General features: G+C 41.3%; 2 protein-coding genes across 4 annotated transcripts; one reads left to right on the forward strand and one right to left on the reverse strand.

Moving 5' to 3' along the window:
• Positions 1 to 1,124: 1,124 nt before the first annotated feature.
• Positions 1,125 to 6,561, reverse strand: GABARAPL2 (GABA type A receptor associated protein like 2). Of its 2 annotated transcripts, XM_023934400.2 has the most exons (5): positions 6,317 to 6,561; positions 5,948 to 6,003; positions 3,899 to 4,071; positions 2,290 to 2,383; positions 1,125 to 1,578 (listed from the first exon to the last, which is right to left on the reverse strand). In XM_023934400.2, the coding sequence occupies exons 1-4, from the start codon at positions 6,348 to 6,350 to the stop codon at positions 2,293 to 2,295; spliced, it is 354 nt and encodes a 117-aa protein (XP_023790168.1). In that variant the 5' UTR covers positions 6,351 to 6,561; the 3' UTR covers positions 1,125 to 1,578; positions 2,290 to 2,292. The 2 variants fall into 2 exon arrangements, with proteins under 2 accessions (XP_023790168.1, XP_023790167.1); XM_023934399.2 differs by lacking the exon at positions 1,125 to 1,578 and having other exon boundaries at positions 1,792 to 2,383.
• Positions 6,562 to 6,660: 99 nt separating this feature from the next.
• On the forward strand, positions 6,661 to 12,127 carry TMEM231 (transmembrane protein 231). Of its 2 annotated transcripts, XM_023934391.2 has the most exons (7): positions 6,661 to 7,012; positions 7,089 to 7,258; positions 8,279 to 8,407; positions 9,755 to 9,898; positions 10,191 to 10,272; positions 10,401 to 10,506; positions 11,434 to 12,127. In XM_023934391.2, the coding sequence occupies exons 1-7, from the start codon at positions 6,871 to 6,873 to the stop codon at positions 11,621 to 11,623; spliced, it is 963 nt and encodes a 320-aa protein (XP_023790159.2). In that variant the 5' UTR covers positions 6,661 to 6,870; the 3' UTR covers positions 11,624 to 12,127. The 2 variants fall into 2 exon arrangements, with proteins under 2 accessions (XP_023790159.2, XP_086704236.1); XM_086848110.1 differs by lacking the exon at positions 9,755 to 9,898.
• The last annotated feature ends 1,085 nt before the right edge of the window (positions 12,128 to 13,212 follow it).

A 13,212-nucleotide genomic window follows, 5' to 3' on the forward strand; every position in this document is an offset into this window, starting at 1 on the left:
AGTGGGATGTCTTTAACAGGGTCACTATTAGAGACATCAGCCTGTTTTCATCATAGTAAAAAGGCAGGACAGATTGCCTGCTTATCTATAAGGAAGTCAAAACCGGAGCACAGAAACAAGTGGCTTTGTCCAAGGGTAAGAGTTATCAATCTGTTTGACCTTGAGGCTGCAGTTCCATGAGACCAGATGCTAGCTTCCCACTGTCTTTGGAAAAGCAAGGGTTTTTGATCTTTACAGTGTGCTTCCACTGCTCACCTTAACACAGGCTGTGAGGCTTTACTGATCTCAGTGCATTCTGAGTAAATTGAAGACTACTGAAATTACTGTATTTGTAGAAAAACAAGCCATGAGCAAAAACAAGTTGTAGCCTTTCATTAGGAGTTAAATAGACCTCTGCAATAAATCCGTTAAGCACTGGAGGAAAGGAAGAGCTAGAGTTGTGCTGCTGAGGGCAGGAGAATTCTGATGGCAAGGAGGAAAGTTGTTGGAGTTTTCTCTCAGACTATCTGATAATGTCATAAGAGGGCTGCAGCAATGATAGGTACGTAATATATACAAATAACATATATACATGTAAAAGCAAGATAATTTTTGAGGAAAGACTATCTAAATGGTCCAGATTTGGCCTGAATTCTAAATATTTACTGAATACTAATTTCATCCAGTACTGGTTTAGTTATATTGGAAATGATATTTAAATTTAGTGTAAAGATAAGCGACAGAGGTGTTGACATAGAGGAACAGTGAGGTATTTCTTTGTTTTTTGTTCAGTGCATAAATTGTAGGGTTAACAGAAAGTGAAGATTATATGGGATCAAATGCTTTATATAATTTTACAAGAGTGTACTATTTAAAGGGATGCATATCGGCTATGCATTTCAAAAGGAAACCTCTTGATGTTTTATTGCAAGTGTACCTGCAGATGAAAAGTGAAGTTATTGCTGTAGAATATTTATCCTTACATTCTCACATCAAAAATTTTCACATTAATGCGTGAAAAGGAAGTTAGAAGTAATTCAGGACGGAGGCACTGACAGAATGTTTCCTAAAGCAGTGGTTTACAATGCAGCACTATTCTGAATAATGAAAGGCTTACTGAGATCAACAGCACATTTTCAGATGTATTAAGCACATGCATCACATTTATTGTGGCAAGCCTCAGTAATAGGGTAGTGTCAACATTTCACAAGCTCCCACATTCATATTTTGCAGTCCTTCTGCCAGTATTTGTGAATGACTGCAGAGCTAAACAATTATAGGCATAATGTATCTTCATGGGGATTTGAGTTAGTAGGAATTTGATTTAAGTTTGGAAAGTGGTAAATTTCCACTGTAACTGGAAGCATTTTAAAAACTAGATTCTTAGGCACCACATAGTGTGTAAATGAATTAAAACTTTTAACAGGAATCTAAACTGTGTATTTAGTGTTTCCTTGCTGGCTTAGGAAGGTCAAGGTGATGCTACTTCTTCAGCCCAGTGTTGGCCTTTAATATCAGAGTGTGAACTGCAGCACTGTGCAGTTAGGTCAGCTGGTTTTTCCACCCTCTCCCACACAATCCAAGGGCTTGCCTCCTTGCCTGTAAATAGAAGTAGCTGTGAGATATGGTAGCTCTGAAGCTATTGGTTTTGAAACCTACAAAGACCTCCTTGTTTCCTCCTGGTACCATCAGCCACGCACTGAAGTTGGAGAAGCTGTACAATGTCTAGTAAGTAATGGAAGCAGCTGGGTAGCATCTAGTAAATGTGACAAGTAACTTTCTGGCCAAAATGAAGGTAAAGAAATGACAGCATTGCCTGTTTGTGACAGGAATTTTTATTGTATTTGTTTGTTAATTGAGAAAGAGGAACATACTAGCTCCATTCAACACGATCAGCATCTTGCTCCTGGCTTTGGATAAACTAGTAATCCAGTGCTCCCAATACTAATGCATTGTTTTTATTTTTCTTAAACTGACATCTCAAAAAAACAGAATAACTGTGTGTTCTTCTCTTTGTGTTTTAGTAGCCCAACTACTTTGCTTTATTATTTAATCAATGAAATCAAATGTATACCCCCCAAAGGACTAAGGCTCTGGGAGTTCATAGCCATGAGAAAAAAAATACACAAAACCAACAAAACTTTCTTTTTATAATTTAACAGTCTAATAAAACAAGACCTAGCAATATATTAAGAAATAAATCCAGTTACAAATGCATGTATATAGAAGAAACTTCTGAGGGTGTCAGAACAGAAAATGATCAGCTATTTACAAGATACACAACAGAATGGTACAGTAGCCAAGACCCACCATTCAGAAACCAAATGTGTTCTCTCCACTGTAGGCAACATACAAGAATCCATCCTCATCCTTTTCCTTCTCATAAAGTTGTCCCATAGTTAAGCTTGAAAGGGAAAAAAAGAGAAATAATTTGCTTGGCTTATTAACAGTTAGAACCTCACATAAACGCGGATTAATAAAAGCTAAAACTTCTAAGTCTGTGAATAGGTTAGAATACAAAAAATGAGGATAAATAAAAAGCAGGTGACTCCTAAGAGAAATGATCCTGGACTCTCTGCAGAGTAAACATTTTTATATTTCTTCACAAATGCCTTTGGCAGAATGCTTCCTTATTTTGTTGGAAATTGGTCTCTTATTTTGAAAACAACAAGAGACCCTTGCAATTAGGTGGCTGGTCAACTGCTCCAACAATCTATCTACAGATAGTTGGAGCAGTAGACATGAGTCAGGTGCACAAATAAAGCCTCCTCAGCTCAACTTTCTCTGACTTCCCAAAACTGAGAAAAGGCTAATGAACTGAAGGATGGAGACTGGACGTGAGTGACAGGGAAAACAGTGATGCCATTCTGCCCAAGAGAGGAGCTGGGTGGATTTGTAAGCAGTACTTAAAATGGAAGAGAATTGGTGACTTGTAGATAGATCACCACCCCTTGACATCCTTCTCTTCTCATACAGAAGTTTATGTAATAAACTCAAGCCTGTGACATTAGCGGAGTCACAAACAGATTGTGTTTTTGTTTATTGGTTAAGTAGTTACCATTTTTACATTAATATTGAATGATCAAAGTCCTGTTTTCTAGCTGAGATGTGACATCTCATTATGAAGATATGATCTCTCCTGCTCCTAGCAATTCTATATTACTGTTGTAAAGATGACATGTAGCCATTCTCAGTATGGTTAGAAGAAAACAAGCAGAAAGGGATGATTCTTATGGGTCCCTATTGTGTATCAGGTTTTCTGATACAATTAAGTATTAAGAATAATATCACATCTAAGGCATGTAAAGACATACTATTTCCTTAAATGTTACTAAAGTATCTTCTGCAGAAAGTTGTAGTAGCTACTTCTGCTATATTCTGTACGTAGCAGAAAACAATAAAATTTATTCCTATAGAAAAGAAATGCAAAAAACCTTTCTATTGCAATTATTCTTTTCTTTTATAGAAGAAAATTATTTTAAAAAAAGAACCAGAAACTAGTCTGTAGTGTTATAATTTCTTTGTAAACTGACAGGTTACTGGGTTTTTTCAGAACAATTTATGGCATATGTTGTTGAGTAATGTGCAACTTTTTTTGCTATACTGAAAATCACTGGTTTTTGACATTGATGTACGTGTTTTTGCACTCAACCACATGCAAGAACATTGTAATTGCAAAGCTCACTCTTTTGACACTGAAGTAATAGCATATTTTTCAGTCGCCTTTCCTTTCAGCCTAGCTCAAGAAATAAGATGTTTATCAAATTCATGAGAAAAAAAAAAAAACTTTTAGTGAGATTAAGATGTGACAAACATCTCCTAGAATCACCAAATGAGCCTCAAAGAGTGGTGTTACTGGCCCTCTAATATGCACAGGCTTGCTGAAATGATTCTGAATACCAAGTGAATAGTCTCTCACCTGGATTGTGGGACAGTCTTGTCTACAAAGAGGAATATTGCCTTCTCAGATGGCAGTTGAATCCTCTTCCTGATGATCCACATGAACTGGGCCACGGTGATGTCAGATGGAACTAAGTACTTCCTCTTGTCAATATCAACAATCTGAGATCCTGAGACCTTCTCCACTATGACCTGTAAAGTGCAGGTATGAAGGTCAGGCTGTTCAGGATTGGTACGAACAGACAGCTTTGGTAGATTGCTTGCTCATACAGGCTTACAATGGTGAGCAGAGGGGATGAACAAAAATGGTTTCCTGACCGCAACCAAATCAGAGGTTGAACTGGCTCAGCACTGTAAAACCTGATTTTTCAACTGCACTGAAACCTACATTCATATACACAATGGCTTGAAACTTCCCGTGCCTGTTGTTTGGCAGTCATGGGGTAAAAAGGTGCATTATGCCTTAAAGACACCTGTGACATGAAAGTACACACATCACTGAACTTTTGTACACTGATGATAATAGTGTAGCTAATAGCTACTAATAGCTAATAGTGTCCTGGACTGCATTAGGCAAAGGACTGGGATCAGATCCTTCCCCTGTAGTGGTACTGGTGAGGCTACCTTTGTATTTTGCTGAACTGACATACTGCTTCGGAAACCAGAAATTGACTACAGGAAGGAAAGACAGCAAGATGGCCACAAACAAAACCAAACAAAAATCAACAAACCAAACAAAAAGCCACAGGTACAGGGGAAAGGGTAATTCAGTTCTGCTTGTGAAAAAGACCCAATGCTTATTGTACTATGCTACTTGATTCTTGAAGGAAAAATACAGCAGGTAAGGAAATAGGATTTACAATAGCTTCCAGGGTCTCCATTCCTTAGCTCTGCATTCCACTTGAAACATTACGATTGAAAAACACTTCTGACTATTAAATTGATTCCAACTATTTGGTATCAATGGTACGTGGTTCAGTTTGAATCATCAAGCAGAAAACACACACCGGTCCAGACAAAGGATTGCTGCAATTTGACATTTAATTCCTGTATCTGTCTACACCTTGCTGTCCGTTCCTGATACAGTGTAATTCGGACTCACACTATAAGTTTCTAAGTTTCTTTTTTCCCCTAAGGTTACCAAGGATATTTTTGAAATGGGTAGATTGATACTGTGGAGACGTATGGTCATTAAGGATACTGCAGTCTGTGTGATAATGGGATATGTGGAATAGTTAGACAAGAGAGAACAGCAAGGATCATACCAGTTTATCAAACTGCAACTGGAGAAAATCTTGTGACTAGATGCAACTGGGCAGCAGAAAAAGTCAATGAGAATGAAGATTCTTCTCTGGGCTGTGCTAATGGGTAAGTTACTTACCAAAAGGTGAGAGGCAGGAGTGGCACTAACAGGCAGTGTGGTCAGATGGGATGTGGAAAATTTTACACTCAAGCAAGTAAGCTGACAGTTTGGATATGTTGCTAGCTGTTATACGTAAGGATGTGAACTGTAGTCTTTTCAGAGGCTGAAACATGGTTAAAGGGATTGGGGAGAGAAGAAGTGAGGTCATTCGCTGTTTAGCAGATTGGTAGGTATTAATGCAAAAAGGAGGGGTCACCATTTGCATTGGCTCTTCAAACAGGGTTTGCATTGTGAAATTCACCGTGACGACTGGTTATAGACATGGAATACATGAGGGTTATAATCTAACTCATTTAGCCAGAAAGGAAGATGGTCAAGGTTTCAAGAGTCTTCATAATATTTCTAAGAATCAGGCACAATCTTCAAGACAATGAAGGTGTTTGCTGGGATATAATTGCCATTAGGAGAAAGCAGGACCATGATATAAAAATCCGTGGTGTTTAGAAAGCTTATTTCTCAATATGCAGTGGGGCAGAAGATGAAATGCTGGAGTAGTTAGATGTGTTTGGGGCTTCTTTAAAACTTCTAAGGACACAAGAAAGAAAATTAATTTGCTTAGCAGGAACTCATCAGAGTGGGCAGGATGGAAACCGTTTATCCACCTTTGCCTCTAAGTACTCTGTTGAAGCTGGCTTGGTTACTCACCGGGACACGGTCGGGGTATTTGGCTCGGATTTTTGCGGACTCGACACATCTGTGCTCTGTGAACAAAACTCGTAGTTAGTCATTGCATAGTAGTAATAATACTGCCGGTGTCCTAGGCCGAGAGGGCAGCGCAGGTAGGGCCGTGAGCCCGCGGGGATCGCAATCATATTCCCGCCTCCGAGCGGGTCTCTAGCTTTTCGAGGAGACCATCCCCGGGCATCGCACCACCCTTCGGCGCGGGCCGCCAGCGGCTGTCCGCCCACAGACGAGACGACCGCTTGGGGAAGCTGACCGCGACAGATGGCGACGCGGGAGACTGATGGCAGCGGGGCCGCTGCCATGCAGCGCCTGGCCCGGATCCACCCTTACCCAGCGCGTGGTCCTCCTTGAACATCCACTTCATCGTGCAGGCGGGCGGGGAGCGTAGCCAGAGGCGGCGAGGCCCGTGTGCGGGGGGCGGGGGTTCGTGCCGGGCCTGTCGCTGTCACGGTCCCTGTCACAACAACAGCCGCGGCTCGGCAGGCGGGACTTCCGGCTCGCCTGTTCCCCGGCAACCGCTTGAGCAGCCGCGCTTCCGGCCGGGGATCGCGGGGCGGGGCTGTGGCATCCGGGCACGGAGTCACCTGCCGGCTGTGAAGCTGCCTGCAGCGCTCTCGGGGCACTCGAAGCCGCTCCACAGACTTCGCCGCCCTGGAAGGTGTTCCCATCCGTCTGTCCCCATCCCGCTGCCGGGCACTATCTCGCCGGCGGCCCCGGGAGGCAGCGGTGCGCGTTCATTGGCTGATGCGCCCGTCCCCTCGGCGCTGACTGGCGCGGCGTTTCGTCAGTCCGGCGCTCGGCCAGTGCAGCGCTGAATGCGCGGGCGGGGCGGCCGGTGAGAGTGCGTGAGGGGTGGTGTTTTCGAGCACTGAGGGCTGCTCGCCATGGCTGGCTTGGATTTGTTTTCGCATCCCGCGCTGTACACGCGCTACCGGGCTGGGCTCTGCTCCGCCGCTGCACTGGCGCTGTTGCTCATCACGACGCTCACCTACGTGCCGCCGCTGCTGGTGGCCTACCGGAGCCACGGTGAGCGCCACTGGACCCCACGCGCCCCGGCCGGTCCCGGCGCAGTCCTGAAACCTCGTGCTGTTTCTGCCCTCAGGTTTCTGGCTGAAGCAAAGCGCGTACCTGGAGCAGCCCACTGTTCGTTTCCGGTACGAGGTTCTCTTCGTCGCCACCATGGGGTCCGGCCCAGGTAGTTTCTTGGCGTGGAGCACATTCCCAGCGTTCAACAGGCTCCAGGAGGACCGGCTCCGAGTCCCGCTCCTGTCGGTAGGCCTGCCCGGCAACAGTGGCGAGACGCGAGGCTGCAGAGTTGTGGCCAGCGGACCGGCAGCCTGCTCCAGGGCACGGGCGCTGATGGCGCTTTTGAGCGGGTGGCCCGTCAGGTACTGCTGCCTTCAGGTAGCAGCAGGTTTATGTATAAACTTGTGCCTCACATCGGGATTTGCCGGATTTTTAATCAGTCCCGTTTCACTCCCTCTCAGTGTTACTGACTCATAGCATTACTTAGATTGGAAAAAGCCCGTCAGACCAAGTCCAGTCATTAACCAAACCCGACCAATTTTGCCACTGAATCATGTCCATAAATACCATTGGTCGTTTGTGTGAATGCACCCATTTACTTTCATCAAATTAGTTGTGCCCCTCTCCCCTGGCCACATGGCATATCATGATGGGAAGTTTGCAGGGTACCCCTAGATCTGGAAGCAGATATGTGCCTTCAGAAGCACATAATTTATGTCTTGCCGTCACTCTTCTTTCTGAGATTACACAGTGGCAGTTATTTTTCTGTCTGCCTCTATTATGAGCCCTGCTATATTTGCAAGTAGCTGAAGTACTGGACATTCTGGTACACAAGCATAAGCAAGCCTTGGCTCATAGCAAGGTATCAGCTAACAGACAATTTAAGAGGCATGCTGCAGTGCCAGGAGGCGCAAGCCTGACCATCAGTCATATATTTGCACTGTCTTACAGAAGAGCACTAAGGCATGCTTTGTGGCATGCAGGGGAGACGGTTGTAATGGTGTACAGCAGAAAAGACCTTGAAGTAAACTTTCCCTCCCTGGAGGGGTATATGAGACATTGTATAACAGACAACAGTGTAGGCTTCTTGTTTGTCTCTAGTCCTGTCTATAAATAGTCAAGTCGTTTTTTATTGCATTCCTGACTACGCAGTTTATTTGCTTCCCTGGTATGTGTGTGCTGCAGTTATGGAGGTCCTCTGGGGTTTTACTTTTCTTGTTTTTCTTTCTAACAGAAATTCCTGTCTTTAAAAAAAAATTTGTTTAGACTAGAGAAGAAGACAAAAATCAAGATGGCAAAATGGATCAGTTGCATTTTAAATTGGAACTTCCACTACAACCAGCAGAGCATGTAGTTGGCGTTCAGTTGATTCTCCTCTTTTCCTACCACCTTTATGTGAGCATTTTTAGTTTTGTTTGTTGTGATGTATAGACCTGTTGTAGTATTCCAGTAGTGTTTATAGTAAATATGAAAAGAAACTTTCCACATTTGAAACTCCTATCTAAAATATGTATTTTACTGAAAAATACTTAATTTTCTCTTCCTCTGCTCTGTCATTCCTCGTCTAGCTGTCTTGCGTATTTTGATACACTTTGTTAGGAATTTTCTTTTTATTTTTAAGCTCTATGTTCTCTTGGGCTGTAGTGCACCATACCGAACAGAAATGCACAACAGTGAGTATCAGTTTGGGTGGCACCTGGAAATAACTGAGAGTCTTGCAATAGGCAGAAGGATGTGCATTCCTATACACTGCTGTGTCTTGACATAATTAGTTCATTTTCTTATGTGGACAGTCAGCCTGTTGCAGCAACCTAAAACTCCTTAGATTTTGCTTAACAGCTCTTGAAGCATGGGTAATCATCTGCCAGGATCTTCTGTATCTTGTAACTGGAACAAGGAAGAAAGTGTTACAGGAAGACAAGACAATACAATTCCACTGCCATTGTACCTCAAGTGGCAGTGCAATTAATATCTAAAGCAAAGAGTAAAAGACCAGCGCACAGAGAACCCAGCGATACATCTGAAAGGAGTAATAATATAGAGCTGTGTTGGGTGCAGCCACGCAGACAAGAAGTCGTTTTCCTAGGGAGATTAGGCTGTTTCTTTAGAGAGTCTTGCTGATTGCAGATGGACAAGCTTAGCAAGCATAGCTATGTGGTGTAGAAAACATTCTTAAGCCTGAGGCCTAGAATAAAGGCCCAACGGTCCTAAATTTGGGATGAAGTATTTGGTCAGGTATTAGTATAACAGAGTTATAATATTCACCACACTTTTTATTCCACACTGTAAATGTGTAAATTTTCCTTCAGACTGAGTGGTTGATAAGAACCTACCTTCTTTATTTCATTCTTGTTGCAGAGTGCAAGTCCTTGATTTTGACTTGAGTTTTTTAAAGTGTATCTCCAATGAATGTGTTTAGTCACCTTGCTGCTTTTTACATGTTACAGCTAGTCAAACCTTTCTGTCATAAGCCACAGATGTTGGACTTCACTGAATTTCCTGTGGAACTCTGTTGAGTTAATAAAGTTAGTTAACTATTAACTAAGGTAGTTCACTTTTTTAAAAAGAAGGTATTTTTTTCTTTGGTGTTCCCTTGTTTGGACTAAGGTGATGACCTGAAACTTGGGAGTCATAGAAGAATCAAATCCATGTAAAAAAAATTGTAGATACCAAGAGGTAGAAAAGTGTCTAGTGTCCCCCCTCCTCCTCCTAAATTTTCCTTTTTTGTGTTCACTATTTCAGAGAATGTCAACATTTGTGATGCAGAGCATGGCTTTTCTTCAGTTTTTTTCTCCTGTGCCAGGCTCTCAGCTCTATGTGAATGGAGATTTGAAATTAAACCAGAGGCAATTACTTAACCATTGTGGACTGGATACCAGATACAATGTGAGGAAATGTTTTTCCCTTCCCCATCAATTCACCCCTCCAACCTCTTAATCCTTCTAGCATCATAGGTGACACCCTCATTATTTGTACTACGGCACAGAGTGAGCTGTAAGACTTTGGAACTGATGTTTTCTTGTTAGACTGCAAGAGGGAAGAGGTTATTCTGCTTAGATGTTCAGTCTGATGTTTATGTTCATTCCTTGAAAGGCATGGTTACTTTGTGTAAGAAAGTTAGTAGAATTATTGTCTTGAAGACTAGACAAATAATTAAAGTGTCTCCTTGTTGTAACAGGTGTCTGTGGTCAATGGCACAAGTCCTTTTGCAAGTGACTATGATCTAACAAACATCATTGCAGCATATTGGGATAGAAATGGTAAGCCTGAATGTGTATCTATGGGACAGTAGTAGTTAGCATAATGACAGCTGTTTTGTGAAGTGTAGAACTTCTGTATTAATACCTAAAAAGCCCCTTAACCTGGATGTATCCTTTCTCCATTTTAGTGACAACAGTGTTTTCAGATCCCAGCCCTGTTTGGATGACTGGAAGAGCGATGGATATGCCATTTATCATTAATGCCACCATTCACTACCCAGTAGAAGTTATCTTATATCCTTCAAACACTGCACATACTGTGACATATCATGGTTATATTATTTCAGCCCCCACCACATACAGGAAAAATGAAAACTGTTTTCTCCTAGATGTGTTGCTAATGTTTTTTTTTTTGTTGTTGTTTTTTGTTTGTTTGTTTGTTTGTTTTTTAGCTATGCAAATGCTACAGTTGTGGAGTTAATGAAATACCCATTTGTCCATTCCTTCAGATGGTTGTGCTTGCATAACCACTTTTTGCCTTTCTTTATTGGGAACCTGTGTTGCTTTTCAGCTTTGCTAAAAAGGCCTTTAAGCAGTTTGTTAGCTATTCTCAGGGAATATTTGTAGTACATCTTGCTTTGGTTCTGCAGTACCTGCTGTCCTGATCTGTGTCACAGATGCCACTTGCAAAGCATGATACTGTAGTCTGTGACCTAAAACAAATAATTAGAAATCTGTATGCAAGATCATCTCACCAAATAACTCCCGCAGCTGGAGGTTGTTACATCTGTTCATGTGCAGACAGACCAGAATTTTTTAATTTTTTTAATAAAATAATTCTTTGTTCATTATGTTCTTCACTCTTTTTCTTAGACAAGAACAAATCTGCATTTAGAAGAATCTGTATGGAGCGCACTTCTTACAAGATTTGTTTACTTGCCTGAATATTAACAATAAGTACTTTCTGGTGACTCAGACACAAAGTAGGTTCTTTACCCAGACTTGGTTTAAATATCTTCTAGGACAGACCATGTCCCCAGCTTTTGCTACCCACCATGGTAGAAGGCTCTTAGGTGTTTCTGTGGTTCAGAAGCTTACCATTTGTGGCACAAACTCATGTCTTAACAAGATTTGTGCCTTTCTGCCTATGATTTTCTTTGTTTAGATATTGCAGTGATAGCATCAGAAGCTTGTTTATTAACTCTCCTTGACTTTCTTTAAATATCAGCCAGGATTTTGGGAAATTATTAAATTTGCCTGGATCCAGTATGTCAGCATCCTCCTTATCTTTCTTTGGGTGTTCGGTAGGATTAAGATGTTTTTGTTCCAGAATCAGGTGTTGACTACAATTCCAGTATCACCACTTCTGCCTGTATCTCCAGTACTATCCTACAAACAGCACCAGTCCTGAAGAGATGCCTGAGAACACGTTATAGAAATGCCAAAAATAGTAACCCAGTTTTATTCTCTATATACTTCTTACTTCAGAAGATCAGAATTTTGTATGTTCCAAGTATGCTCTGTTCATGCTTCCTTTTGAAAATACATGTTCATTCATCTGATTTCTTTAGGAACACTGCTTTGGAACTGAAAAATTTTATATTTTTGACAGTTAAAGAAGAGCCTAGTTATTTTTTTTGCAACTGGAACGCACATCAAAACCCATCTTGAAAACTGAAAATAGTATGCTAAAATTAACAACATTACAACATTAACTGTTTCTACTTCTTGTAAATCAATTCACTGTAGTCTTAGAGTTGTGAAGAGTTATTTGTACATGCATTTATGTGCACTATGAAATGAAAAAATGCATGGATGAGTTAAGGTCAGAGTGTTTCTGTAACTGTGGCTATACATACTCAACAATTTAATTATTAAATTGTATGATGAATAAATTCAAGGTTGATGTGAGAAACCAGGGTTTGGGTGATAGTGTGTGCAAAATTTGCACAACCATTTACTGTTTGCATCATTATTGTAGCACCAGACCATTAGTTGTGAATTGTGAATAGTAAAACAGAGAATCCTTGTATCGATTGAAAGAAAGCTAGCAAAAAATTCTACCAGTGAAGCCTCAGAGTTTCAAAGTAAGTGAATAATTACCTTCAGAACTTAAATAGTTTAGAACAGATAAAAATTATAATTACCTGGTAAACACTGAAAAACTGTCCTTCATTCTTGATGGTGGTGGTCGTAGGGAAGATTATTTTATCTTCTTTTTCTGGGCTTACTTTTTATGCCAGACAAGCTTACAAGACAAAACAACAAAATTTCCATTATGTTTTCAATTTTGTATTGAAGAATTATTTCTAGCAACACAGTGTTATATCAGGACAGAATTTAAAACAATTCTAGATGCTAGAATTCTGCAAAAAATTCCAAGTGTCTTTGGTTCTCTTGAACTCTTAAGACATGGTGCATCTATGAAATATGAAAGAGCAGCTTAGCAGTAGGCCACCTTTTGGCCATTGTCCTCTAGAATTCGACATCCTAGCAGCTGGGAGAGCTACCTTTTCCAGAAGTCTCCAGTTTGCACTTGGATCTTTGAATCTCTGTGGCAGCGTACGGCTGCTGATAAATGGCTTCATGTTTGCATCCTCAGAGTCAAAGCAACTGTCTACTGCTTTTTAGTGCTTCTAGCCACTGCACAGCTTGAATGAAGGGGGCTGTGAGCTTGTTTTCCCCGTATCTCAAGCTGATGTACATTTGGTATGCTCTCCCTTGGCAGCAGTAATGATGCTTGCATGAGTGCATGCATTTATTCGGGGAGTTCATTATTGATGAAGATGATCTTTACCAAATATATAATCACTTTTTCAGACAAGTCAGTTCCTGGACTGAACTTGGTATGTGTCTGCACAAGCATTAAGGTGGCCATAAGCAACGGGTAGAAATCTCTAAAGAGATCACAGGACCGCAGTTTAAGGGTTTGAATGTTCTACTCCCACAAAAATTGAATCTCTGAGAGTCTTCCTCCAAGCTGAACAGAAGTCTTTTTAA

This window comes from Cyanistes caeruleus, chromosome 12, assembly GCF_971803275.1.
Source record: "Cyanistes caeruleus chromosome 12, bCyaCae1.hap1.1, whole genome shotgun sequence".
Lineage (NCBI taxonomy): Eukaryota > Metazoa > Chordata > Aves > Passeriformes > Paridae > Cyanistes > Cyanistes caeruleus.

Bases quoted from the DNA above. Each gene is read 5' to 3' on its own strand.
- GABARAPL2 (XM_023934400.2), bottom strand. From the start codon at position 6,350: ATGAAGTGGATGTTCAAGGAGGACCACGCGCTGG. The intron at 6,004-6,316 runs GTAAGGGTGGAT...TTTTGTTCACAG, and splicing joins CAAGGAGGACCACGCGCTGG to AGCACAGATGTGTCGAGTCC. The intron at 2,384-3,898 runs GTGAGAGACTAT...TTCCCTTTCAAG, and splicing joins AAGACTGTCCCACAATCCAG to CTTAACTATGGGACAACTTT.
- TMEM231 (XM_023934391.2), top strand. From the start codon at position 6,871: ATGGCTGGCTTGGATTTGTTTTCGCATCCCGCGCTGTACACGCGCTAC. The intron at 8,408-9,754 runs GTGAGCATTTTT...TCACTATTTCAG, and splicing joins TCTTTTCCTACCACCTTTAT to AGAATGTCAACATTTGTGAT. The intron at 10,273-10,400 runs GTAAGCCTGAAT...TCTCCATTTTAG, and splicing joins AGCATATTGGGATAGAAATG to TGACAACAGTGTTTTCAGAT.